Consider the following 27735-nt stretch of genomic DNA (forward strand, 5'->3'; position numbering starts at 1 on the left):
CATTGATGGACAGGCCCCTCGTCCAATGGCTAGGCTCCATTTATGGAGCCAGCCAATGAATGACGAGGGCCGACCCAAAGCCACACTACAGTTCTCATAAGATTTCTCCTGCGCAAAAGCTGCTTGCGCAGCTTTTTGCAGTCGAAACCTAAAAAGGGTTCCAGATGTAACTACAGAGAATCAGAGCAAATATTTAGCTGCAATACATAGTATAGTGCCAATAAGACTGGGAGAGCGGATCAGATTAATAAGTGCACTACTTCATCACAAGCACACACAGAGTTAAAAAAAAATACAAATCACCCAAGAATAGGAATTGTTAAAAACAAAACTGCACATCGCAACTGCAAAATTCGGCAGAGCTTCTGTTTTGACGGTACTCCTGGAACGGTCACCCTTCATTACCCTAGAAGTTACGTAGCAGACTGCATCCATCTTTCGGATTCTAGGCAACATGGTCCGCTGCTGAAGGCAGGCGAAAACAAGTGTTCATAACCTAAGACGGAGACTAGACAAGGTCACGAAAATCTGTGAGACACAAGTGCTATATGTCCATAAATCCTAGACGTTACTCCAAGTCGAGTAGCGCACTAGAGCTTCCGCTAGAGTTCTAGGCACTGCTGTTGTACCTACCGTGAGAACATCAAATGAAATCCCAATCACAACGTTCGGTCTTGGTTCCAGCCTGGCACAAGCACAGCAGCGCCGCCCACTTCGGCTCGGTGACGGCTCATAAGGGAGGCCATTATTTCCCAGGTTACTTCAAAGGAGACGTGTGCGGAGTACTTTATTCTGCAGAGGGTTGAACGCAGCCCGGACTTCCGTGGTTTAATTATCCTTCTCAAACTGCACATTATGTCATGTTGACAATTGGGAGAAGTATGCAAATGACGCTCTGCTGAAATGAGGATTGGAAGCAGTGTCACTGCCGAGGGACCTTGCGCTCAATCACAGCTTTTGGGGTGCTTGCTGCGGAGCGAAGACTGCTGGAACGCGCGGCTCTTGCTCGAGGTCTAACATGGCACCCTCTCGAAGCTGTGTGTGAAAAGAGCGTGAGGTGCTTCGGATGAAGCCATTGAAACGCGGCTTGGCGGCCTCGGAGGTGAGGATGCTGCGTTGCTAGGCTGCACTGCGGCAGCGCGAGATGCGCCTGAAAGCCCAGCCAACAATGCACAAGGCATTGTTTTAAAGGGCTTTACAGTCTCGGGTGTACCGAGTTCCAACCAATTCATCTTCAACAAGGCACAGCGAAATCATAAAAGCCTTTGAAAATGTGCAGGTCTGCAGTGACGTCTAAACCTCTGAGAACAAGAGGGGACCTCATCTCAGGCGTGGCCTCCAACAAACCTATGAACAACACAAGGCAAAGAGGAAAAGCATGGTGTAGTGGCAATCCCCTAGTTTCCACTCTGACACGTGTGCCTGCTTGCTTGCGTGCGTGTGGGGTGGGTCCACACAGAGTCCACCAAAGGCACAGTCCCAGCCACCCGTCCTTGTACATGCGTTTTACCGTTTTCTGCACGTGCATCCTTTTTTGGAAAAAATGTCTACATTTTCAGTATGAATCTTTGTGGCCCTAGCAGTTATACAGAGAACTGCGACCCCACTATGTTCTTATATAAACACCTGGAAAAAATCTAATTGTTTGCAGGACTTTATTCTCAGCTCATATAATTAAATATGTTGTATAGTGCTTATTGCTGGCGGGGGAACTTTGTATAACTACTGAGGAATGAATGCTAGATAATCGATAGCACTGGCCCCTTCACCATCCCCAAACATCCATGGCTGCAAGGGGTCAGAGATCACTTTAAGGCTATTCAACAGCAGACTTTAACGCTGATCATTTTGCACTCCTTGGGCCTGGTTCCTCTGAAATGTTCAGAGGGAGGGGTAGTTCAGGGTGTATATAGACTGATAGGAAAGTCTCTTAACGGACTAGTTTTCACATCCACTTCTTTCCGCATTCCCTATTTTAGTGAAATAACAGGGGATTTGGTCTCCAACCGTATTCTGTGTAGTTCCAAAAATGTTCCATTGGGAAAGAACTCCCCCATGCCAAAGGCAATGCCGACAGAATGTACATACAATAGGCAGGGCACTCGAAACACATCAAACCTCATCTTTCTGTTCAAGGTTTTACCAGGTACCCTTGACTTGAGAAATCAAGATAGTGTTGAACCGGGCGAAAGCAACCAATGAAGGGGGGTGGGGTGGTGGTGTCACGGGGGTAACTATAAGGAGGGTGGTAGTTGATGAAGAGAGATCAAGAATTGGAGTGCTCTGGATACTCGAACCATGCAGGGTTGTGACAGTTTGAACGCTGCCACTCTGCAAAGAAAAATGAGAGTTGACCTATACACACACCCTATAAATAGATCAACGTGCTCAATATTATTTCAACCGCACTCTCTCCTTACAAGTCCGACATTTTAAAATGCAACTGTTTTAATAAACCAAGCTATGCTCCAACGTATGAATTGCTCTCCCCTGCAAATGATATCTTAAAACTTTACTCGATGTAAGTGAGCTGAGAAGGTATGGAGTAGTGGCAAATTTGCTAACCTTTGAAACTGGAGACCCAAGTTTTACCTCAGGCTTTGGAACCAGACCAAATAACATGTAATGATTCTGGGCAAATTACCAGCACCACGGGTCTCATGCTGGAACCCAAATTATGGAATCCAGCACAGTGCCTAATGTTTAAGATCCTGCTTCTACAATAAAAATATAAAATATTAAGCACTCCCCTGCTAAACTGAGCTAGACCCGCACTGTACCAAACGTCTAAAAACATTTATTTCAAGACCACCACAACTTTAGGAGGGCTGGAGGTTTTGGAAAGGAAAGGCTTTAGATTGCTTATACTTTGCTTAATTAAGCAAGGCCGTCGTGCTGCACCATACAAAGGAAATGTAGGATGGTGACTGGAGCTGTACAGGTGTTAAGCTAGATAGAATAACACCCTCAGTCAGTCGAGCGCATAGAGGAAATGAATTAAATATTAAAGCGTACAAATGAGGTGTGACAAACAGAGGGACAAATTGGTTGGTGGGTCTTTCTCTTAGTAAGGTATTATAACTTACACTGCATGGCCCCATAAATAATGCAGCTAGCTGTCACTGAATTAGGAGTGGGACAATTTTACACCGTGCTGGGATTGAAGACAATCCTGTTCCAATTTCCATCTCTTTTAATGAGAATACAAATGAGTACTGAAAGCTGGTACCAGAAAAAGAAAGGATAAAAGAAAGGTTAAAATAAAGGTGATTCAAGCTGGTCGTCGAATATGCTCTTTGAAACCAGTGGCAAATGCAATAGCAAACTAGGACCCATGCTGTGGATGGTTTTGGGTGGGACACTGGTACTTTCTAGGAGTAAGTGCTTTACCTTTTTCTTAAGTCTCCTCTTTCTTTACCGTTGGATCCCGATACAATGCTCATCCTGACAATATACACTATGATCTCAGCAGCAGAGGTACTTACAACTTTAATAGACACTTCTCTAACCAACAGTTCCTGCCTGCTTCCTCCAGTTGCATCAGAGTTGGAAGACCCAAAAATGTACTATCAAACTCTTCGCCTCACTACCAAGAGGAACTTCCATGCACAAAGGGCCACACCCTATGCATTCCATGTGATCATCCACCCAGAAGGTCAGAGTAAAGCGTGCTGTGCCGCCCAGGGGCTCTTGTGTGCTGTAAATCAGTTTATACATTTCTTATCTACTGGCCCCTATTATGGACATAAAGCCTAGAAACCAACTTTTTCTTATTCACTTTGGTCAGGTTGCTTAATTCGCACCATAATGCTTTGGGGAAAGTGTGCTCTATCAGTTCCCCTGCATAGACCATATGTCCATGTTTGAGATCTGTCATCATAGTCCTCTGTTCCAAGACAGCTTTCCAGGGGCCGTATTACATAAAGTGACATGGGGCGCCTGACCCTACTTGACTGGGAAGTGATCGCTTGTCCTTCAATATCCACATAAGCAAAGTCACCGTTTGTTTGAACATGGTTGCCAATGATTTATGGCAAACCTGAATGGAAAAAACTATTTGACATGATTGGATCCCCGTGAAATTTAGGGTTATCTTTGATTGTGAGAAGTCAGATAGAGGCCAACTTCTAATGTACGGAGAATGAATGAACGACTTTAGCTAACCTAGAGTTCACCTTTTGCTTGAAAAGCTCAGCTCTCCTGTATCAAGAAAGGCTGAAACCTTTAGCAAGCTTTTAACTACTGAGACCAGATGAGAAGCTGTGCCAACTACAGAATGTGGCACAGAGCAGTGCTCAATAGTGCAAAATCCAGTATGCCTTGAGCTAGTCACTGCAGCTGTGCTCTCTGAACTGCTCAGGGTAAGGAACATGGAAGTCAAAGTGCCCCCTGCACCCACAGTGGCCCTCCTGCGCCCAGAGAAGCACTGCCCACATACACAATGGAGTTCTTTCTCAGAGTATTGCAATCACTGTCAGCAAAACAAACACGATCTCTAGACACATTTAACCACAAGTCACAAAGGTTAATTCGAGAGTAGTGCCCCGGCTTTGGAGTCACCTGCACACAAACTATATTAAACTATATCTCACTGTGTTTTTTAAAAAAAACTGAAAAAAGGAACAGCACTTTTCATTGCATCATTAGATTCACGGAACTACTTTTGCTCACCTCCAACCACCACAACTCACTCCTTTCTCTAGAAAAGGATAGAGCGCCAATTAATGCAGTTTGAGCTGCCCACCATTGGAGGTGGTGGAAGCACGACCTGGTTAGAAAAGGCTTCTTCTAGTGTGAAGGCATCATAGCGACTAATAATAAGGCCAGCTTTTTTAAACTAGCGCTACAGAGATGTTCCATGACACAATGTAGCACTTTACAAAACTTAGAGCTGTAAATTAAATCTTATATCATCTTAAAGAAAACAGATTGGACATATTTATTGTAAGATGCATAGTCTGACTGGCCTACGTACTCTACCCCATTCTTCCCTTCAAGAGCAAGCCTTCACTATTTCAAATAGCTCTACCCTAAATATCAATGGCATGCCAAATCAGTAAGTGCATACTGGTACTCTGTATCGCTTTCCAATAAAAATACTTGTCAAACGAATTAAACAAATTGCTGAATTAAACTGCAGTCACACGGGTCCCCTATAACTGGACTACACTACCCTTATTTTGACATTACTAGTTTTCACTTCTTTGCCTTCTTACTTTAGGTTTCTCCCCGTTCCCTTATCCCTCTTTGTACCCTGGTAAACGGACGAGTGTGCAGATTGATATTCACAGTGCAGCTGATTTTTGTAGAAAGCACAGGGCATGAAGCGAAACATGAGGCCAGGAACCCAAGAGCAAAGTCAGGCCCAGTCTGACAACCTTGTCCACTGGAAAGTACATGTATGCTGTAAACCCAGAACTGGTAAGAATACCCAACACCTAAGGAACTGCAGACCTATGTCCATCAACACTAATTGTATTGCGTGTCCCAGAAGGCTGTCGGCAAAGAAGGAATAACTTGAATTTCAATAAACGGCAGAAGCAAACATTCAGGTAAATCAAACAAAATATGATCTACCAAGGACCCATCTTAATAGGGGGAAAAGCCTCTAACAAACCAAAGAACAGGAAACCAAATGCAACCAGCATTTAACAAAAACTGCACAGGTAGCAAGTCAATCGAAAAAAAAAGTGAGTTTCACAAACATGTGTTCGCCGGGTAACTTTACAGCAACTGCAAACTAGTTTGTAATGAATGTATACAAAATACCTGCATCAAACTAAATAGTGTGGAACCCAACACTGCCTCTCTCATACCTTCGTTCTGCTATATAAGCTGTTCGTGAAGCAACAAAACTCTTCCAAATAGGTCATCTGCTTCTCTACGAACAATGTTACACTAGGTGGGCTGCATCTGAAACTAAATAAATCCGGCAAAAGCCCCGTGTCCAGTCTAATATCTGATTTTTCCGGTCTACTTAATATTTACTGGGACAGAGCAGAAAAAAACAAGAACAATGGATCGCAATTAATTTTGCGAAATCTTCCAGTCTGGGTGGCTTAGCAGTTGTACATCATGGTTTTGGCCCAGTTATGTGCGATACACCCTGGCAGCTCTGGATTACTGGGTAACATTTGTGTTGTTTTATGCAGCAATGGCTACACACGGAATGAGCACTTCACAAATGTGTGCATCACAGAGGTTACAAGAGGAGCATCATTCACATTCCCATATTTAAAGGGAAGAAATAAATGTAACCACTCAATAGAAAATTCAAACGTGCACCTGCCTTTATGTAGAAGAGACGAGGAGCAAAGAGATGACAGTCTAGTGCACCGTACTCGTTTTTATCACTATAAACGTGCACATTCTGTTGGAGGTGGGCAGTTAAGTAATGTCATCATTGTCATACAGGAGCGTCAGCCCCGAGTCTGGAGAGGGAAAGGTGGTCTCCAAGGGAGAGCTTTACTGTGCAATCATCGGGGGAGTAGGCAAGCGCATCCAATTAAACAGGAGACATTAGTGAGAAGTGGCTGTCTGGGTGAGTAGAGCTGGACCAGTGGCATCAGGGCTCGAGTCGGGGTACCACGCGGGTGGACGGCGTCCCCCCCACTTGTTTTACCGGTGGGACGCCGTCCCACCTAACCATACAGTTCAACAGGTTTCGAAGAACCTACCGGGAGAGGTGCGCGGACTACGCCTCCCCCCTTGCAGCAGGGATATGCAGAACCAAGCTTTTAAGTCGCCTTTGTCAGCAGGGCTCTTTAGCTTGCTAGTAATTACAGGAAATTAGAACAGGAAATAGCGTAGATGGAAAAGCGTTTAACAAGTGAAAATTAGCACATGAGGTTCTGCAAACATCCTCATCGGGGTAGCGCAGATCGGCAACTCTCAAAACACATCACTTGATCAGCGAATGAGACGTGAAATGTATTAGGTCACCTGCCTTATACGGGATTTAAAGGTTAATAACTAATTAGAAATAATGGTCTCACTCCGAAGATCTATTAATAAACCTCTCAGCTCATTAAATGCATTCTGTACGCCGTCACAGCAGGCGTTCTTAAATATCCGATAAAGGGAAACCCTACTGAAAGGATTCGTGCTGTTGCAGGGGAAATTGGTTCTATTTGTAACCCCACGCGTCACGGGTTTTAACTCACAGAGCGCCAATGCACCGCTCAGAGTGAGATGACCTGCCCTGAATGATAACTCCTCTTTACTTACACGCACCGCCGGCGGTGTAGATGTTAAGCAGGGGGCTGGGTGAGGTACAGAAGGCCCCTGAAAAGAAGGTCTGCTCAGCTAGCGGCCTCGAAAGTCGCAAAGTCACATAATAATAAAGCATCTAGGTTTCATAAAAGGTTAATGCTCCCTAAAAGCACGTACATTTCTTCTTTGTGCTGAGGTAAACGAAAAAACCGAAAGAAGCGCTGAACTTCCTAAGTCTAGCATGCTTGCAACGTACCCTTTTGAATGAGCACCATTAGACATGCGCACTATTTAACGCCTTCAGTGAGGCTCGTGGCACCATGCCAACAGCTGCAAGGTGCCTCCCTTGTGGGTGGCGACATTACGCTGCCAGTGCAGGAGGCCCAGGACCAGTGACGTCAGCTGCGCGCACACCGCACGTCGATGCAACCAAGACCGACGCGGCATTACAACACAGTCACAGGCATGTCCAGGCGGATCTCGGGAGCCCACGGAGCTGGGAACACAGGAAAACCTGCGCTAGAAAGCGGGTTTACTTTTTGTGCAACTCTTCAAGCAAACGTTGCCACTCCTGTGCAGAAAGGATTAAAGTGTGTAGACAATCAGGACAATCAGCACAGAATCTGAAATGAATGAGCAGCGCCAAAACACACAAATGCCAAATAATCCAGCCTGGGATCTAGCAATTATGTAGTGGCTCTAAGAAATAGCTCAGTGGCTTGAAGCGCTGGTTGTGGAGATCTGAATAGCTGGCAGGTCAAGCAGAACCCCAGGACGTAATGAAAGAGCCTTTATCCCTTGCAAGGCTGGCATAAGACTTAACAGGATGTTGGGCAACAGACAACAGTAATGCTAGTTAGTGGCGGAATTAAGACAATTGGCTATCTATGAGCAAAATCAACAAAGAGGACGGGTTTGGGTACAACTATTACTCTCCCTCTTCAGACAAGAATCCAAACAAAAGAAAGAAGTTCACCGCCTGCATGCTCGTAGTTGTCAACTGGTTGAAAACCAACTGTCTCAACTTCAACACCCACAAGAGGGAATTAGAAACCTTCGTCGGGAACACCTCTCAATGGGACTTGTCTCCAACCGGTGACTGGCCAAACTCGGAACCACGATGGAACCTCAGATTAACCATCAAAAGCAAACTGAACATAACCACACAAGCCAATGCTGTCACTACATCCTGCTTCCACACCCTGAAGATGCAGCGGAAGATCTTAAAGTGGCTCCCAAATAACACTAGAAAAATGGTCACTCATGCTCTAGACAAGAGCAAGCTGGACTACGGGAACACCTTCTACACCAGGCTCACCAAGCAACTCATTGGAAGACTACAAACCATCCAGAACTTGACAGCCAGATTCATCCTCAACCTCCCATACAGAAATGACATCACAACACACCTCAGAGAGCTCCACAGGCTGCCAAAACACAAATGTGCTAATTTAAAACTCCTCATACAAATATTCACACTACCCAACTTAGGCCCTCGCCCCACGGGAAATAGTTATCTCTTACCACCAACCACCTCCGCTCAGCAAGACTCCTACTCACACACATCCCAAGCATACAAAGAACTAGATCTGGAACACGGGCATTCTCTTATATCACTCCTAAAGCAATAAAACAACCTCGAAATCCACAACAGAGCCTCCTACTTTCTTCCTGAATTCCATAAGCAGCTGAAGACCTGGCTTTTATTATAACCAAACTACCAAAGGCAGGGCTAGGTGCATACACATCTCGTCTTTGGCTGTACTAAAGCTTTTTGACAATGCTGTTCAGCCAAAAGCAACAAAAAAAGCACCAGAGCGATCCGACATTTGCAACGCTTATGTCAGAGTAATCTTTATGGCACTGCAGCAGCCCCAGCTTGATGACATATCGGTGCACAAAGGTAATGACTAATCAGCTATTTAGCACAAATGTAATGGTGCATGTACATGCACAAGACATTACACAGCGGCCATGTACCGGTCAGAGATGGACGCCCATCTTGGGTTACTGAATTAAAAATAGGATAATCGCCCGTTTTACAGAAAGAATCAGTCTTGTGGCAAATTGCGAGTGTCAGGACCACCTAAAAAGTTTTATTCTTTTAAATAAAGGGGTGGGGGATACACAAGACAGCTTGAATTTTTTTTTTTTTTTAACAGTGGACAGGAAGGTGTGAAGTAAGCAAAAAAGTAGAGAGCAATTAAACATGCTCTGCCATGAAATGTGGAATTCAAAGTAAACCAGCCTTGGCAAAGCCAATCGATCTTGCGTGAGAGCTATTGGTTTGTCGATGTCCGTTTACCATATTATACAGTACAACGGCTACTGTCCATTGAGTCTGACAGCGGAGAGAAGCAGCAAGAGCGGCAGAGAGATTATAACAGTATACCCAGTTCGCGCCCGCAGCCATGGCCTCTCCAGACTATGCCTCTTTTTTTGCTGTCATGGGTGCTTCTTCTGCCATGGTGTTTAGCGCCCTGGGAGCAGCTTATGGCACAGCAAAGAGTGGCACGGGGATTGCAGCCATGTCTGTCATGAGGCCGGAGTTGATCATGAAGTCTATTATCCCTGTTGTCATGGCTGGTATCATCGCCCATTTATGGTCTAGTGGTCGCAGTCCTCATTGCAAACTCTCTCACGGAAGGAATAACGTTATTTAAGAGCTTCCTTCAGCTGGGAGCTGGCTTAAGTGTAGTCCTGAGTGGTCTGGCAGCTGGCTTTGCCATTGGCATTGTAGGAGATGCAGGTGTGCGAGGGACAGCGCAGCAGCCCCGGTTATTTGTCGGAATGATTCTGATTCGAATCTTTGCAGAGGTCTTGGGTCTCTACGGCCTTATTGTGGCTTTGATCCTTTCAACAAAATAAGGGATAAACCTCGAATCTGGAAAAATCAGTCCACAGAGTATGACAACACACCGTTCAGTGAAACAGCTCATGGTTTTATCTCCAATATGTACAGTCGTCTCAATTTGGTAGTTTATCTCTTGTAAATGCGCAATGTATGTTAGTGACCATGTTTGTGCGTAACTATTCAATTGGGTGGGCTCTCTGGCCTAGTGTCTGGCATGGGGCTGCTTATCCATGTGCAATTTTCCAACCCATTTTTGCCACTTAAGTACTTTATGTATAGATATTAAATAGAATTGTAATTTTTTTCTCCACTTGATGTTTTATTTATAAAGATCATTTTGTCACACTACTGTCCATTATGACTAAATGTTATAAGAAGCTAGGACCAGTGAGGTTTGGCTGCATAACAGCTTTTTTGCGGCAGAACGGGAGGGGGCATGCAACAAAGCAGGAGGGGGCAAGAGATCCAGGGCAACCAACAAAGCAATGGGGGAAGAGACCAGATAAGCAACATGGAAAGGGTGCAGGAGTAATGGGGGAAGCAACAATTCAGGGGGGGGGGGGGCAACAGAGAAGAACAAACACCTGAAGAGGAAGTGAAGCCAGTAATCGCCGATCAAAGAGAAGCAAGGAAATAAGAGTGACTAAGCCAACCAAGGGTTTGCAAGGCTGGACCCTAAGCCCCCTGTAATTAAACAAAATGGTTCACAAGCAACAACGCATACCCCGTCTCAGACGAAACCTAAAAAGTAGTTACCTGATGTGATTCATGGAAGGATGTAGGTCATCTAGTCAAAAGGATGGTAAAGAGGCTATGCTCAAGAGGAAGGACAAACACAAGAAGAGAAATGAAAGCGACTGGATAAGAAGCAAGCAAATGAGATTTGGCAAGAAAGCCGTTGTCAACTGTACGTATATTGTATTATACAGAATAAGTCTTCATCTATAGACTAAGAGGTCTGTAGACGAGACCTAAAATGTGAAATTTCATGCCCTACACATTTGGAATCTTTGTAATGTGCAGCCCTCGCCCGTAATAATGTGGATATCAAACTTCCACAAACCGCCATCATAATTTATGCACATGTATTTATGTAAATTTGGTAACTGATAAACAGTGAAATGTTCACAAAGCACTGAGTAACTGTACATGTTTTAATTATATATATATCTCACACACACTCTTCTGTGAATTGAGCCTACATTGATGAAACTGCTGGCTTGAAAGTTTCCCTATAAATGACAATGGACTCCGTACATCAAGTAAAAGTAGCTATTAGTTTAAAACTGGTGTCTCGCCTCGGATGGGATACATATATGCTTACACAGGATTTAGAAAAAAGATGGCATTATCACACTGACTTTCACCCCAAAGGAGAAGATATTTAACCGTTCCAGAACCTAACTCATTATACCTAGGAAAATGGGCATACAAGGGAGCCTAAATACAATACTAATAACAAGCACCTGCAAAGTCTATATAGGTCTGGCTTTTTGCTAGTGGAAGAGATTGGTAAAGGATGAATGACTGTGGGTTGCCCCTGCCATTTGTTCTGGAAAGAAAATCCAGGAATGATGCAACACCTTGACTTACAACAATATGAAAGCTGTGAAAGAAGGCTACAGTGAAAAGGGAGTGAGAAGATTAAGTTTGCTTAAAAGGCATACAAAGTAAAATATTGCAAAGTAGATACTTCAGACAAAGAGGGAATACCTCTGTTCCATCTTTAAGAAAGCCTATGTGAGCATGACGTTTAGTGAAAAAAATAAACGTGTAAAACCAGCACGACAGCATGTAAAACGAACAAGCAAGTGCAATTAGGGAGCAACACTGTGACTTTATAATAGGATAATGCATCCAAACAGCATGCACATCTCTATATTCAAAAGTCACCATGTGAACAAAGTAAATACATCAAAAGACCACACATTGGCTCTAGCCTGAGGAAAGCAGAACTTGATGTCCCATCACCAAAACCTAATGGGAATAAACGGGGGAATTTAATCAACCACAAAATATCACACACTTGATGGACAACATATCCAAGCAATGACAAACGATGAAAGCAAACAGTTAAATATGGTTGATACAAATCATATTCTCTCTGTTCGTCTTATTGTATTTTATTTAAGCAGTTATCACGAGGGGTCACCTACAGAACTAAAGCAGCCAACCTTAAAAAGGCAAGCGTGGGAACATGCTATGCAAACAGGCACTCTTTAATATACTCACTGGAGCTAATTTTGTTAATAAAGAGAAATGATATGGGAAAATGAGTACTGGTCATTAAGACCTGATTAGTTGTTTCACCTCTCACTTTGATTAACATCCAGACTATCCTCTAAGCTTGCATGACAACGAACATAATAGGAAATTAATCTCTTTTAATGATCAATAAATTACTTTGAAACCTCATACAATTAGGCAATCGTAACTATCAAAAAAGTCACACAACACGCATGATGGTTCAAACAAAATGGAATGTGAAAGTCAAATAATATTACACTCTTACCTTTAGGGAATCAAAGCAGGCAATAACCCGTCCATTTTCAACCTGGCAACTCTTAGGCGGATGTGCAAACTTGCATTCCTCATCAGACCGCGAGCAAGTTCCCCTCTGAAACTGCCTGCACACTTCAAGCGTCAGCCATTTTGTATCACGTACAGGAGCCACATTCAAAGCCATGTTGGAAAAAAAACAGATTTCCTCTGTTGCAAATATAAAAACAAAATAAAAGGCAACACAAGACCCAGCGAGTCTCAATTCAAGTTGAAGATAAATAAAAAAACGTGCACCGCCTTTAACGGCGATGCTGTGAGGAAATAAAATGCTTTATGTAGTTCCACAGTCGAAAAGCAGCATATGAAAACGTGATACCCGACGAGTGGGAAAAAATGTCACTCATCGATCAATAATCCCCACGTGAGGATTCGATGCAACAAACAAAACATGCTCAAGGGTAGCCCGTGTGGTTCATGTAGAATCTTGATTGTTTCGGCAACAAACTTTTAAAAGTTACTTCAGGACTGGAGCACAGTTAAGAGTATTTGCTCAGAGGCGTCTCGTAGCTGCTGAAAATTAAAAATAAAAGTCGGCTCAAGTACAGTGAGAAATTGTCCTCGCCCAGAAATTGTTTCCCGTTTCGGTTTCCTGTTGAGCGCAGCAGAGACTTGGCAAAGAAAAAGAGAGGTATGTTCTGCCACGCATGTGGCCAGGGCACAGTCTGATTGGCAGCGATCACGTGTGGAAAAACACCGACCAGTCCAGGAGCAATAGTAACCTTAAAAGGCACTCTCACTGCGAATCTGAAACAAAAAGAACAACAATGTCACTACACTGGGAATCCGCATGAAAGCAGCTCACGTCGAAATCGAAAAGTGCCAATGTGCAGCATAACGCAGAGCCCAGAATAAGGCTGGGAAGCGAAGACCGCCTCCCTTCTGGCGCTCACATGCAAACTCGTATTGCAGCAATATTCCAGGCACTTATCCAAAAGTGGAACGGCTAACAAAGGAAAGAAAATCGTGGCGTTTACAAAGATAATTACGGCGTACACAGCAGAAGGAGCTGCTAGTATTTTTATGTGTGGAAGTTTGGAGCAGTGCCCGCTTTGAATTTAAGGGAGTGGACGGTTAACGTTACTGGAGACTCAGGGCGCGCTCCCTCCCACCAGCCTCCAAAGGCCCGTTCAAGTACACTCAGCAGTCCACACACCCAGACTACTTTCGCATCTGTACTGAGATTGACGAAAGGGCGGTCATTTGCGCCAACAGCGACGGCAGTGCAGGCAACATTGGCAATAACTCACGGGGGTTCATTCAAGGCAGCCTACCGAGCAACAACACATGAGACGCAGGGCCACCGGAATTTATGGGGCAAGGGGCCACATTGTGCGACGGGGTTGAGTTATGAAGCAAGGATAGGGAGGTGTGCAGAAAGTTGGTCGTAAAAGGCAAATCATTTACTAAATGTTGTACTGCTGTTCACTGTAAGTATTTTGACAGGTAAACACGCATTTTGGTACAAAACAGGTTCGAGTACTAAAATAGATCTATTTTTCTTATGGAACCAAAACTAAACAAAAACGCCTACAGCTTATTCTATTAATGCTGGTCAAGCACAATATTTTGTCATTGCTTTTCAAATTGCCTACCTCCAAGGGTAAAATAGATTGTATACAACATATACGTAATGTTTATTAAAAAAATACCTACCAGAACACTTCTTGCAATAAAATGAGGGTCTCGATTAGAAGGGCACATCCCAGTTATGTATTAAAATTGTCTCCACTTTCTGGTTTACCCTCTGTTTATGGAGTATGCTGATTAATTTCCACTCGATTGAGTGACAAATTGATATTTTCACACAAAAAGGAGAGGTAGTGGCCTGATTATCAGTCCTGGGTGTACATCGCAGAGTTTCGATACGCGGAACTCTGAGAAGTGACAAAAAACCTCTGCGAAGTGCCACAAGTGGTGGAGTGCAGTGAAAACTGCGGTTCGCGATTATCTTCCTGTCGCTCAAGTAGAAATTCTACCCGAGTGGCAGCTTGCGCTCACCAACTTACTGTTCTCGAGCACGAGCAGGAATAAACTCTGCTGCACTACGCTCCGCAGAGTTTTCTGCCCTCCGCGAGTTCTGCGGAGCGCAGCAAACTCAGCGGAGTTCACCGCCCAGGACTACTGATTTTATGGCTCTTTCCTGCTGACCTGTGCCAATTTCAAAACAGTTTTAAGTTATTTTTAATGAAGCCCTTGAAATTCAGCAGGTGTTTTTTTAAACATTTTTATAGCGTTTTATATGCACTGGAGCCTGTTAGTACAATTACACTGATTCATTCAGACACACATTCTGCAGTAGTTCCATCAAAATTCAATTCATAAACTCTAACAAATAGACATTTCCCCACTCAAAAGCTCCCGCCTTCCATCTTCAGTTACATGATTTTGGCAGTCCCCAAAATATACTATCAAACCGGTGGCCTTACCATTCGGGGGATCATCCATGCACAAAGGACCCCACCACATGCATTCCGTGTGATCATCCATCCAGAAGGTCACAGCGTAATGGGTTGTGCTACCCAGGGGCTCTTGTGTACTGTAAATCAGTATTTACAACGTACCTAACATCACCTATTACGTATATACAGCTAGAACTCCTCAAAAACGTATTTTTTCGGTTCACTCTGGCAATTGTCATGATAGTTGCATAATCAGCGCCATGGCGCTTCAGTGAAAGTGCGCTCTATAAGGGCATATCCATAAACCATAGATAGACCAAGTGTCCATCAGAGGCATGAGGGGGTCTGTCATCAGTGTCTCTCTGTCCCAAGCTGGCTTACCATGGAGTTATCACATTAAGTAACCCATGAGCACCTGCCCCTCCCTTCCAATGTCCTACTTGTTGGAGAGGTTAAGTGTTCAACAACAAAACCTGATTTGACAGTGAGCGTTTATACTCTCCAATCCACTTAACTTGAATCACAGTTTGTTTGAACTGGTTGCCATGAAGGTATGGCACATCTGAATGGTATACAAACACTTTTACATGATTGTTTCCCAATGAAATTTAGCGGCTATCTTTGAAAGTGAGGAGTCAGTTGGACTGGATGGACGCCATTTTCCCCTGCACTGGAAATGAACAAACTATGTTGGCTAACTATTATTGGAGAGTCACTGTTCCAAGACAGCATACCAGGGGCCATATTATATAAAGCACCACAGTGGCACAATGTGTATGTGTGCTCCCACTTCCTGCACCACCAGAGTACTTTCATATTAGAGAAAGGGCCGCAGACGCTTGCACAGTGCCTTCTGCAGTAAAGATCAGGCTGACAGACAGAGGATGACTCAATGGATGTGTTCCCTCATTACCATGGGGACGTGGCCTCATGCTAAGGATGGAAACTCTTTCCTTTTGTTCCAGTGTTTGTATTATGGAGAACCAAGAGCATCAGGAGCAGTGTTAGTGCAGCAGTTCATGCCGTGCAGGTACTGATTGACATTCCCATATGTGGTGCCTATTTCACAGGAACCGCCAAAGAACCATCCGCCAGACAGAAGAAAACTCCTAACCTGTCGGGCAGTTCAACCACGGGTTTGGCAGGGCGGTCCCGCTCCCACACCACCAAATTCGTAATGAGATGCTTAGTAACTTACATAAGGTGCCAATATTGTATGGGGGCATACACCATAAGCAATCATGTGGTATATGCCACAATACAATGACTAAAGGTGGAATGAAAAGTCTAGTTAAATAAAAAAAAAGGCATTTATTTATAGGTTTTATATAGCACAGACTTGTCACATAAGGGTAAGAGCGCCTTACAGAGGAAAACAATCATTAACAAAGCCAATAGGTACCACGTATGCGAGAGCTATTGGCTTTGCCTATTTTAGTTGTGTTGTACAGCAGTGTGGCAGTACAGCAGGTCTAACATTTTTGTAAAAAGTGCTATGATATAGCCAGTTTTGTTTGCATCATTTCTTAAGGCGGTAGGGTAAGAAAGAAAGAAAATGGAAAACAGGAAGGAAGAAGCAACACTGTAAATGGTTGGCTTACGAAAATACCATTTGAATACACTTAAAAGTAACGAAAAAACAAAAAAAGCACATAAGCAGAGCAACGAAATATAACCTAGAGATAGTGGTGTGCATTAGAACAAAATGCAAAAATAACAAAGTTAATAAATATAAATATGTACAAATAAAAAGGTTGGGAGTATTGAAAAAAGCAAACTGTATAAAGGTATTTACTGTACTTGCGTACAAAGAAAATAGTTTCCCAAGTTGGCAACAGGGTATACCCATCGTGATGACAAATGTATCGCCTGTATGCAGGATTACTGTGAAACCAATGAAATGGCAAAGTGACAGTTCAACAATTTTCTTGGAAGATTTTGTAAGTGTGGTTAATTCGGATATTCGGAATAATCGAAGTCCATACCCCAGGTGTAGTCCCACACAAGATTGAATTATCCTTATTTTTCTGGAATCCGATTCTGCACCAGGTAATCAAGCATTTCTGAGTGGAGAGCTTTGTGTAGAATACATACCAGCTCTAGAATGCTTCTGGACTCTTTCAAGAGCCACTTTAGAGGAGAGATCACGATGGGGGTAATGTGGTCCAACTCTTTCAGGCTCATGTCAATCTAGCCTCTGCCTGCAGAGCTGCTCTGAGGGATTCCAATGAGTAACGGATTTAAATACGCTAATCTAAATAAGACTCATTAGTGGTCAATATGGTTAAATGCTTCATCAGGAAAGAAGAGTTTTATTCCAGGAAGAAGTTTGCCTTGAAACTGTGCATCCTTACATAAATAATGTAACCCTGGAAGTTCAGATTATTGTCCAACGAAAAGTGCAAGGATACAATAACAGGGGAGCTGTTTTTCAGTGTATTTCATGCACTAAGGCAGCTCTACACCGAAGTGGCATATTTGAAAGTAGAGATCAACATACATTCTTGTAGAAGGGCTTAACTTGAAGTGATGGTGTATTAGCTGCATATGCACATACGCAAACATTAAAAAAGCATCACAAAACAAAATTAGCTTTGCACTTGTCAGTTTGTCATGGGTAGCTGCACCAGATTAAAAAACAAACAAAAAAAACAAGTGTCCATAGTTTTACCGAGGTCCCATCAGTGCCAGAATTTCACGGATCCATATAAAGGATTCACATTCAGGTTACTGTGTGTCATTTAATCCTATCTGGATATCCTAAAAATGAGCACGGCTCCGACTCTGGTGGGCTAATCCTGGACACCCTTGCTGGAAACAAATGACTCAAGCAGATTGCTACAATTTTTATGTTTACTATTTGCAGTTTTAGGCTCACTCTACCTTAATGGCAGTGACAAACGACAAGCAACAGACTCTACACATTGAGTGGGATGTAATTTAAGAGGGACAAGAGTACACAGCTCTAAGTTTCTTTATGCCGTGACGGTGATAACTATTATGATAGCCCGCAGTTAATGTATAAATATGGCTGCACTGGAACTGTGTCAGAGTGTCAAATCCTACAAGTGGTGACTCAGTCTTTCCTCCAGCCGGGGTGGATAAAATGTCCATGACTGACTTGGCATAAAGTAGCAACACCTGTTATCAGAGTATTACATTTGTGGGTGCGCATTACAAACGTACACTATGTCCAAAACCACTTTGCTTGACAGAACCATAACTTGCTACAACATGCTTTCACAAATAAGCGCTTTACTGAAACTTTTACGGGAGTGTGTTTCTGTAAAAGAATCAACATTTCGAAGGCAGACTTCAAAGGAGCTGGTTGGGTGGGGCAGAGCCGCTTCCCAAAGTTTCCTTTTGAATTCCCAACTAGCCTGCAAGGATGAGGTAGTGTGGAGCCTAAAAAGAATGCCAGAGCTAGTGAGTCTGAAGAGTGGGCCGGGGTGGCCAGTAAGCCACTGCTTGAGGTGAAGATATAGCGATGAGGGGTGTCGCACATTCCGTCAAAACCCAGCCCTAACAGGACACGAGTTACTCTTTGCAGACATGCAGCCACTGCTTATAAGAGCGCTGGCTTGAGAGAACAACCATTGGCATTGCCAATGGGTCTCTCGCCTTTTGGACCTTGTAAGTGTGTTGCTACACTAATATATAAGCACTTAAGCTATTGTTGGCAATGTTGCCCGCTCTGAATGGTTGTAACCTACACTCCACATATTTCAAAATGCAGGGGAGGAGGGAAAAAGAAACAAAACCCTGTGTCCTAATAAGCAATAACGCCCCCTATATACAGGAGACTGAAAGCACATTGAGCACTAATACAAACGCCTGCACGTAACCGCATAAATATTTCATCAATACCATGTCTAACACCAAGGGCTGCAGAAAGAGATCAAAGACTAAACCAAGTCAGTCTTCTCCGTTACATTGTGACCAATCTTAGATAGAACACTAATTCTAGGCGTGCTGCCACCAAACCAATAGGTCTGTGCAATATTCTGTGTATTAAGATGGACTATAACAAATATTTTAAAAACAGTAAACAGAACCAAATCTGTGTGCTCTAATGTGTTATCAATAAGTCAATAACAGACAAGGATTATGCAGAGTATAAGCAATAGTGCAGTGCTAATAGCAATGAGACATGCACCCATGTGAGGTCTAATGATTAAACTTCAATGCATGGCCGATAGTATAAACATGATAATAATAATTACAAAAAATGTTCAATCAGAAAAAAGGAGCTGACTGAAAGCTCGGATGCTCTGTAGCCAATTGATGCCAGATGGTTGCCACAAGCTCCAGTGAGTTAATTGTAAGTGGAGCCAATATCTGTTCGAATACATTATCGCTTGCAATAAGCAATTAACTGTAACTCCATCATATAAAAACACAGAAAAATTGTACATGAAAAAGTATATATTGCTGCGATACTGCCTGTTTTACCATCAGCTGCAAACAATAAACCAAAAGCAGAGCAAAAGATAAACTGCTCCGATGCATTGTATTTTATCTCTACCATGCATAAATGACTGCGTTTTGCGAGCAAAAAACACAGGTCTGTGAGTGGTCACCAATGCTGCCACAGGCTGCAACAGGTTTTGGAAAACAAATGGAGGGGGCCAACTATAAGTACTCTAATGCCGTGCTATTAAGTGATAAGCAACAGACACGACCTACACAGAGTGGGAGCAAATGGGCGATGCTTATGCAAGCATGAGGACTCCTTTAAAAACTATTTTAACTATTCTTCTCGTAAAAGAGGACCTCCTCCTCAATGTCATAGGCCGGTATTGCGTTAAAAGAAGCAACAAGCAACAATGATGGGAGGAAGGCTAATTACAGGGTAAGCAACAATAAAAGACGGAGCGAGGGTGGGTGTAAGTGCAAGCAAGGACAGCGTGGCTGCGTTGAAAATACCACCCCAGATCTCACACACTTTGCGCACCCCAGGCGTTCGAATTTATAAATCCATCTGTCACATTCTCCAAAAGAAAAGTCACTGCTGAACTCGTCCCCCTGCGTGCACTTGTGGCTCATCACTGTATTTTAAATACACCACTCCAGAACTTAGTTGACTATGCGCACTTCGGTGGCCATTTTGAAGTTTTTAGATTGAATTGCTGTCCCGATGATATACTTTGCCAGTAAATAAACAAGTTGGGTGAACAAGTTTAAAATAAAAAATGAAAACACAAGTCCTACTACCACTAAGGAAAGAGAAACGAAGCAGCAATCTACAGTAACAGTCCAGATAAGAACAGCACAGTTATCAACAGCACTCTGGGAGCAAGCCAGGGGAACACGTTTAAAAAAATGCACAAGCACTCGTTACAGACAAACCAACAAAAAATAGTTCTCTGGTGTGCATTTCGGTACTCGATTGGGAAACATGGGGCGTCCCGTGGAGGGAGATCAAACTTTTTATGGCAGCAAGCAAGTTTGCTTTGCATAAAAATATTCGTACAAAATTGAGGAAAATTCTGAAGTTAAAACTTAGACAGCTGATTAACGAAGAAAAACGAGAGACAGGTTCCTGAACATATCTCTTTAACACATTCCCTTGAATACGCTGTCTTTACCGTGTATGGATCTCTGCGAGAAAAAAAACGGTGAATTGAACACCACGAAAAGAAATCGTTCTGAATAGGAAAACAGAAAGGTGCCTCAACTGCTAAATGGAAAAAAGGGTTGGTGGCCATTGGCCATGAATCTACACTTTTTTCCTTCTGTTGTAATCTGGTTACCATGAAAATTAAGTGGGTATCTGGAAAGGTCCTGATGAAGGTGGTCTAACTACTCTTCACCTACCGCCGATACGCGCGTCAACCCTATGTTCAGCCCTGTGGTTTGAACATAAGATCCAATCTGGTCGTGGAGGTTTTCTTGTCATTTATAACATCCCCCTTGTTCAGATGCAATGTGTATGAAGTCTGTGTGAGTTTTAATGTGTTTGAATGGTTTTGTGATATGGCTGTTTTTATATGAGTTTCCCTGGGGTTGTTCTCTTCCTTTTTGTCAAGTAAATTTATGTATGTAAATATGTATCATGTGCATTTGATGCAGTCATAGAAGTGACTTTGTTTTCTGTGATGTACATATTTCCATAAAAAGTCTTAAAAAAATACAGAACGAAAAAAGAAGGACATTATTACATTTTATAAAGTATATGAACAAATGAAATAATAAAATAAATGAGAATTAAAATGTTAAGTGTCACTGTTGTGATTCAATGTATTATGCAGCCCAGGAGAGATTACGTCTTTAATATCATAGAGAGATAGGCCACAAGGGAGTACGCTTAGTGCATTTCTGTTTCAGAGCACTAATACTTGTAACCCGGCCAGTCGCCATGGGCGGGAACACAACACCCAAAGGAGGAACAATGTGAACAACTGACCACAGAAATTAAAGGAATTTTGAAAGGCACACAGATGAACGAATGAAAAGCATTGGGCATGCTGAAAGCCACGGAGGAGATAGAACCTGCCTAGAACAAACAGAGCATGCGCTGCCTAGGTAAGAGCTAAAAAGTGGTTGACCAGTTGGTAGGAAGTACCTGCTTCTGTTGACTGTAACATGCAATGGTTCCGGTCCTAGAGAGGGGATGTAAGATGGGAGATGCTGTGCAGCAGTGTTGTGTGACACACTACCCATGAACCCTACCGGTTTTAACATATCATTTTACTAATAAATGAAATTGGCCTACAACCTTTGTTGTACCTTTTCATATCAAACAGATCACACCTATGGCATTTGACATAACTTTACCCACTGATCAATCATGCCTATAATCTTTAAAACTGACTTTACATTATACCCAACTCAGGCCTGTTCTATTTAGCAGAATCAGCTTGTCTACACAGCACCAATCACACTACTGCCTAGTATGGTAATGTGAAAGATTCCATGTAACAAAATAACAGGCTACGGGCATCAAAACAGTAATACCAATGCATCATTAAAGGCCTACTGACATGATGCTTTTCACAATAAATAAGTTACGTCAACTGACTGTTGTAACTTTTCATGATAAACAGTTCAGAGCTACAGCACAGGACATAACATGTCCCAATGTAGAAATCAAGTTTACTGCCTTTACGTTGGCATGTACCAGTCACCAGCTCAGGTCTACTGTACTGAGCAGAAGCACAAGGTAAACCATTAAGCGTATTCAAAACATTACAAATATGTCCAAAATTACAGTTGGAACTACAGTATCAAACACCACCAAAGAGAGTATTAAAAATATAATATCATGGAAATATTTCTACATCCAGGGTCTGTAAGAGGGGTTCATCAAAACCTTTGCCTACTATGGTAATTGGTGTGCTCTCAAGAAACAAAATACCAGTCTTCAGGCTTTAACCTAGTCAATTACAATCCATCCTAAAATGCTTATTTGTCTTTAACATATGCTTTTTACAGTGAACACTTCAGGCTTACTGCCTTTAACATACATTTTCATAATAAACGGATTAGGCCTGTAGCCTTGATCAACGATTTGTCACTATTACTGAGCCCTACTGTATTGGGAATACTCTTCCCCACAAAGCAAACAGTGCAATAAAGCACTATTCAGTGGAAACTCACAACTTCTTCCCCCTGAAATGCTGTACTCCAGTTAACTAACATGTGGACAGAGCCAAAGCACCTCTCGGTACTGTTCTTACATTAATTTCCTGCTGATCACAAATATGGCAACAGTTGCGCTGTCAAGCGAGACCTAAAAAGGGTTTTCTGTACTGGCTCTACGCGTGCCTGCCTGCTAGGAAACACTGTCTGTTCGATCAAAAGTGTGTGCCCCATGTTCTTGTTTTTAAACAAAAACATTGCCGCTTGTGGCACATGCTTTCAATAAAAAATAAAATATTTAACTAAAGCTCCAGTTTGCCAAGGCTAGTTTGTTGGCTTTGCCAAAAAGTTTTTTTCCCCTTACTGCCACGTATTTCCCCGCGGCTCCTTCAATTCACCATGGAAGCCAAAGTAAAGAAGAATGGCTGCGCACGGCCCAGATCAGCTTTAAAAGCACAGACGTGCAATAAATAATAGTCCGGGCTCACTTTGTGGAAGGGAGTAATGAATTATCGGTAAAGAACCAGGGCTATGCGCCGAGACGCTCTGTGAAAGTTTCCTCAAGATACGTTCGTAAGGTGTGCCGGAATGTGAGGGTATAGGTAGGGCTTTTCCAGATAAAGTGGACTGGAAAGGGGCAGCTGACGATTTGCTGTTGCATCCTAATGTCTCAAACCTGAATGACCCACTTCCTGAGGGCGGGTTACAGCCAGAGAAGGGGCATTTCATTTCCGTGGCACTTTATGAGAAGTATTAACAATGCCTGAACTTGCCACCACCGCGTTTCAACAGCATAGATACTCTTCGATTAAAACAAAGACATACGACCAAAATAAAACGAACAGTCAGCAAATTTCAAACTACGCAAACAATCACCACGCAGACACTGGTGTCGACCAAAGGGACCCAGTGGCCCAGAAGGAACAGAAGAGCCCATCTCTGTCCCCCTTGACTTTTGGAAGGAAGCCAGCCTGGGAGGGACAGTCACACAGCAAGTGACTGAACATTACTTATTAGCACATGTGTGGAGTGACCACTCATACGATTTGCGTTCATCTGACGTTGTGATCTGTTTTAAAGAGTGGGAAAGTAATAAAGGAGACTCCTTGTTAAATGTCTACCCCTAGTAATTGAATTAAATGCAAGAATCAGGAAAAGCATACTTAACTCCGTCGCAGGCACCATTGAGATGACAAAGTTCCTTTCCGGAAGACTAAGAGAGGCACTGGGATGTGGTTCACCCTCCAAAGATGCTCCTCGGAGTGAACGGTGTACTTTATAAATGCTTTCATTCATTCATTCATATGTTTATTCATTTAAAGACTGGAATGATGCTACTCCCACCCAACAGGCAGCGAAGTGAATAAATACAACAATCCCCTGCTGCCTCGGCCATGCACTCTTAAATGGGTGTAAGCAGGGACACCAATCCAATTATATGAACTGTCTACTCAGTGAACTTAAGTGAAGCTTTGTGTTTTTCCAACATAAAGTCTCATGTTAGGAGTGCCCCATAAATCACGACAGGGCCAATAAAGGGTGTTTCCAGGTTTAGCTTATTTGCAAGACTTTTGACCATAGTTTCAGTATTTCACCTCAATATTTTGCTGCTAGAAAGCAGGTGAAATGAACACCTGAAACTAGATTGGTGCGGACATACCATTTCCCTCATATTATTAACCAATTACTTGTAACCTGAGCTAACAATGCTGCCCCTTCTCCAGGCTCCACGTTTGTAAACTTGACACAGCATTCCACTCTATTTCACACATAAAAAGGTACTTAGTGTCATTAATTCCACAACATGACGTAGTTATGAACCTGTTTTAATGCCTACAAACCATGGCCAGTAGGCTTCATCCTTCGTACAGCAGACCTGTTGCCCCACTAATACCTGCACCAGGCTTACTCTGTTCTTACGACACAGAAGTCAACTAGCTGTCCAGATGGAAAGTGTAGTCTATGTGAATGAACGTGTGTGACAAGATCTCTGACAACCCAGATTTACATAGCAAATTGCACACCACCCCCCTCCAAAGAACCCCCTCACCCTATGTGATGGGGGAAAACATCATGTAATGTCATGTGGAGCAGTCTGCTTTCCATAACAAAGTCAAGAAATAGAAGGGTGTCAACAAATACTGCATGACGAGTAGATCCCACGGTCCCAAGTAAAGTGTAACATACTTCTTAATTCCCTAGGGGTCTACCTGTATGTTCCCGATGTCTGCTGTTTGGGGATAGGCTGGGCTATGAGATGCACATTTTGTCTTTGGGATCACCCTAATAACTTACATTTTAGGGTCGGTTTCCCAGGCACTCCATCTCAGTGTCAACATCTTCTCTTACCCACAGACTTTGCCAATCCCTCCTGTGAAGGACTACTGAGGAAAAACTCTTCCTACTTTTGGCAGCCTCCATACAGGACCAAATTACAACACAAAGTCCAATTTGCTAAAAAGGCCAATAATCTAACACGTCACTAAGCCATGTAAAAAGAAATGTTATGTACTGCTCCATTCCTCAACAATGTCCTTTAACAATTTCAGTTTGCAAACATTCATCTGCCAATGCTCCCATGCAGCACCATGATGGCCATGTTTAACATATCATTGCTCTAAAATAAACCAACAACTCAAACTGGGGTCCACTGACCCCTTGGTGTCAATGACACCTACTGAGATGATCCAGGACTGCTTAGAAAGTTAAATAATGTTAGCAAATTGATAAAGTACACATACATAAAGCAACATTCACATTTTTAAAAAGCTGTGTTAGACTGGTCAGCCGGGTGGTCTTCCCTTGAACTTTTTGCCTCCACAGTTTGCTGAATCGTTTTCTTGGCCTAAGGACGAGAGCAATTCACCGCTGCTAATCAGTGCTAAGGTGCATGTGCTTCTTCCGTAAACACATGTGTAATTGATGTATAACTGATGGACATTTTTAATTTACTTGCAAGTCCATTGTAAGGTGGTGTACCATGTACCCAGGGCCTGTAAACTACACGCTACTAGTGGGCCTGCAGCACTGATTGTGTCACCCACTGAAGTAGCCTTTCAAATCTGTCCCAGGCCTACCACTGACATTTAAAACTACATGCCAAGCATTAAACTCCCCTTTTCTTACAAATAAGCCAACCCCAAGGTAAGACCTAAGTAGCCCTAAGGGCAGGATGCTATCTAGGTAAAAGGTAGTACATGTACTTTTATCTTTTGCATATCCTGGTAGTGACAAACCGCCAATTTAGTTTTTTATTACCGTGAGGCATACTCCTCTCATAGGTTAGCACTGGGAGTTCCTTAATACACGTTTACGCTGTAGTTCCTGATCCGAGAGGAGTAGCTTTTTCATATATGTTTGGAATTGTATTAATAAATCCTGCTTACTGGTGAAGTTGTATGTAACATTACTATTTTAGAAATGCCATGTTTGTTTTCTCTGCACATACTGCTCTGTGTGCCTGACAGCCGAATACAAGTCTGGGGTGGGTGACAGTCACACTTTGTGCATTTCCTCTAGACAGCCACAACACAGGAAGGATAGGAGTGTCTGAGTACCTAACTACATACATCTGCATTCTGATGGCCTTGCCTCGGCAGGATGGAAGGGAGAGCCTAACAGTTCACCTGAAAAAGTAGTGTCCTGTCCCCACACAAAGGGCTAATTTACCTCCATAGATAGCCTTGCAGACAGGACTGGACTGAAAGGGAAACCTGTGCACTCCAGAAAGCTGCTTTGAAAAAATCCCCCACATCAAAGGCACTTCTGGGTATAAGTACTGGGTCCCTGGCCCCTAAAATCAGAGACTTCTAGATCTTGCACTGCACCTCTATCAAATGGGCTGCTGCGCTCTTTAAAGGACTCATCTTTGGACTTCAAACTTGGAAGGACTGCTTTTTGCCTTGCGTTGATCGGCTGCCTGTTGCTCTCGGACTCTGAAGGAGAGCTGCCTTCTCTCCAAGTGATCTCCAAGGGCTTGTTGGCTTGCCTCCTGTTGCTCAAGATTCAGGGAAATCAAAGTCTCTACCACCCCCTGCTCCTGTGTCTGGCTCACTGGAGGTGGCCCAGACACTTACACATTGGATTTCAATGCATTTCCTGACTGTGTGTAACAGGACAAGTGCATCGATTTGGTTATGACAATAAAATCCACGCATCACATAGGAACCAGTGCTTTGCCTCCCGAGATAGATGCACCGGACAGCGTAACGCTGCAGCTTGATAAGATAGACGCATCCCTTAGACTGTGTGGCCGTAACCGGTGTCCATACAGTTGTATGTTCAAACATGGAGCCAAATTGTCTAGGGCAGTGATATGTGGAAGACAACAGAAGGAAGCTCAGGGCACACATTATCACTTCTCTAAGCCATAGATAAATGGCAATCAGAGTGCGACCCTCCTGACCTTTATATGCAGCTCCCTGAGCAGCAGCAGCATTGGGTTGCTTTTTACTTGACTCAGCACTAAGATTTTAAAAATGTTAAATATACAACAAGCACTTATTTAAAGGTTAATTGCAGTTAAACAAAAATAAGTAACCAGGCCCCTAGCTTTAGGAACACCTTCATTTTTAAAGACAGAAAACATGTAAAAATACAATAGTCTTTTCAAAATTCTAAAAGTGTATTTCAGTGACCTGTAGAACCATTTCACCTTAGTAAATCAAATTATAGCAGTGCACTCAGAAGTATTTTTTTAAGTGATGGGTTTTCAAATATGAATTTAGAGACGTTCATGCTCGCCCCCCTCCCCCAACAACAATGCCATTAGTGATTACATCCAAGCACAGGAGATGGTTTTGTGCAGCACGCATCCTGAAGTCATGTATTTCGAGGGCCTCCTATGTGACAATGAAGAAAAAGGAGGGAAATTCAAATAAAACAATTGCCCAGGGTGGTTACTATTTGGTGAAGTGGAGAAGCCAGGATTCATCCATGGTTTTCTAGCTTCATATTGCACATTTGAGTTCAGCCGGTAGATATACATGCTTCGCTTCCCCTACAACCTCTTTACACCCCCTCCCCCGCTGGCACCAGTGCGGCCCTCAGTCACACCAAAGACTAAACTTCGCGGCACCCGGGAAAATGTTCGTGAGTACCCAAGGCTTAGAGCCTCCAGCAACGGTG

At 43.1% G+C, this 27735-nt stretch overlaps 1 protein-coding gene and 1 pseudogene across 42 annotated transcripts in view; one reads left to right on the top strand and one right to left on the bottom strand.

The window, feature by feature from the left end:
- The window catches only part of MBNL2 (muscleblind like splicing regulator 2), a 564932-nt gene that overhangs the window by 313233 nt on the left and 223964 nt on the right, over positions 1-27735 (bottom strand). For all 42 annotated transcript variants that reach the window (XM_078657944.1, XM_078657951.1, XM_078657948.1 and 39 more), the window contains one exon: positions 12579-13372. In XM_078657944.1, the coding sequence (XP_078514070.1) occupies positions 12579-12752 (174 nt within the window). In that variant the 5' untranslated portion in view covers positions 12753-13372. The remainder of the gene's footprint in view (positions 1-12578; positions 13373-27735) is intronic.
- On the top strand, positions 9602-10206 carry LOC144773101 (V-type proton ATPase 16 kDa proteolipid subunit c pseudogene; annotated as a pseudogene).

This window comes from Lissotriton helveticus, chromosome 8 (assembly GCF_964261635.1).
Source record: "Lissotriton helveticus chromosome 8, aLisHel1.1, whole genome shotgun sequence".
NCBI lineage: Eukaryota > Metazoa > Chordata > Amphibia > Caudata > Salamandridae > Lissotriton > Lissotriton helveticus.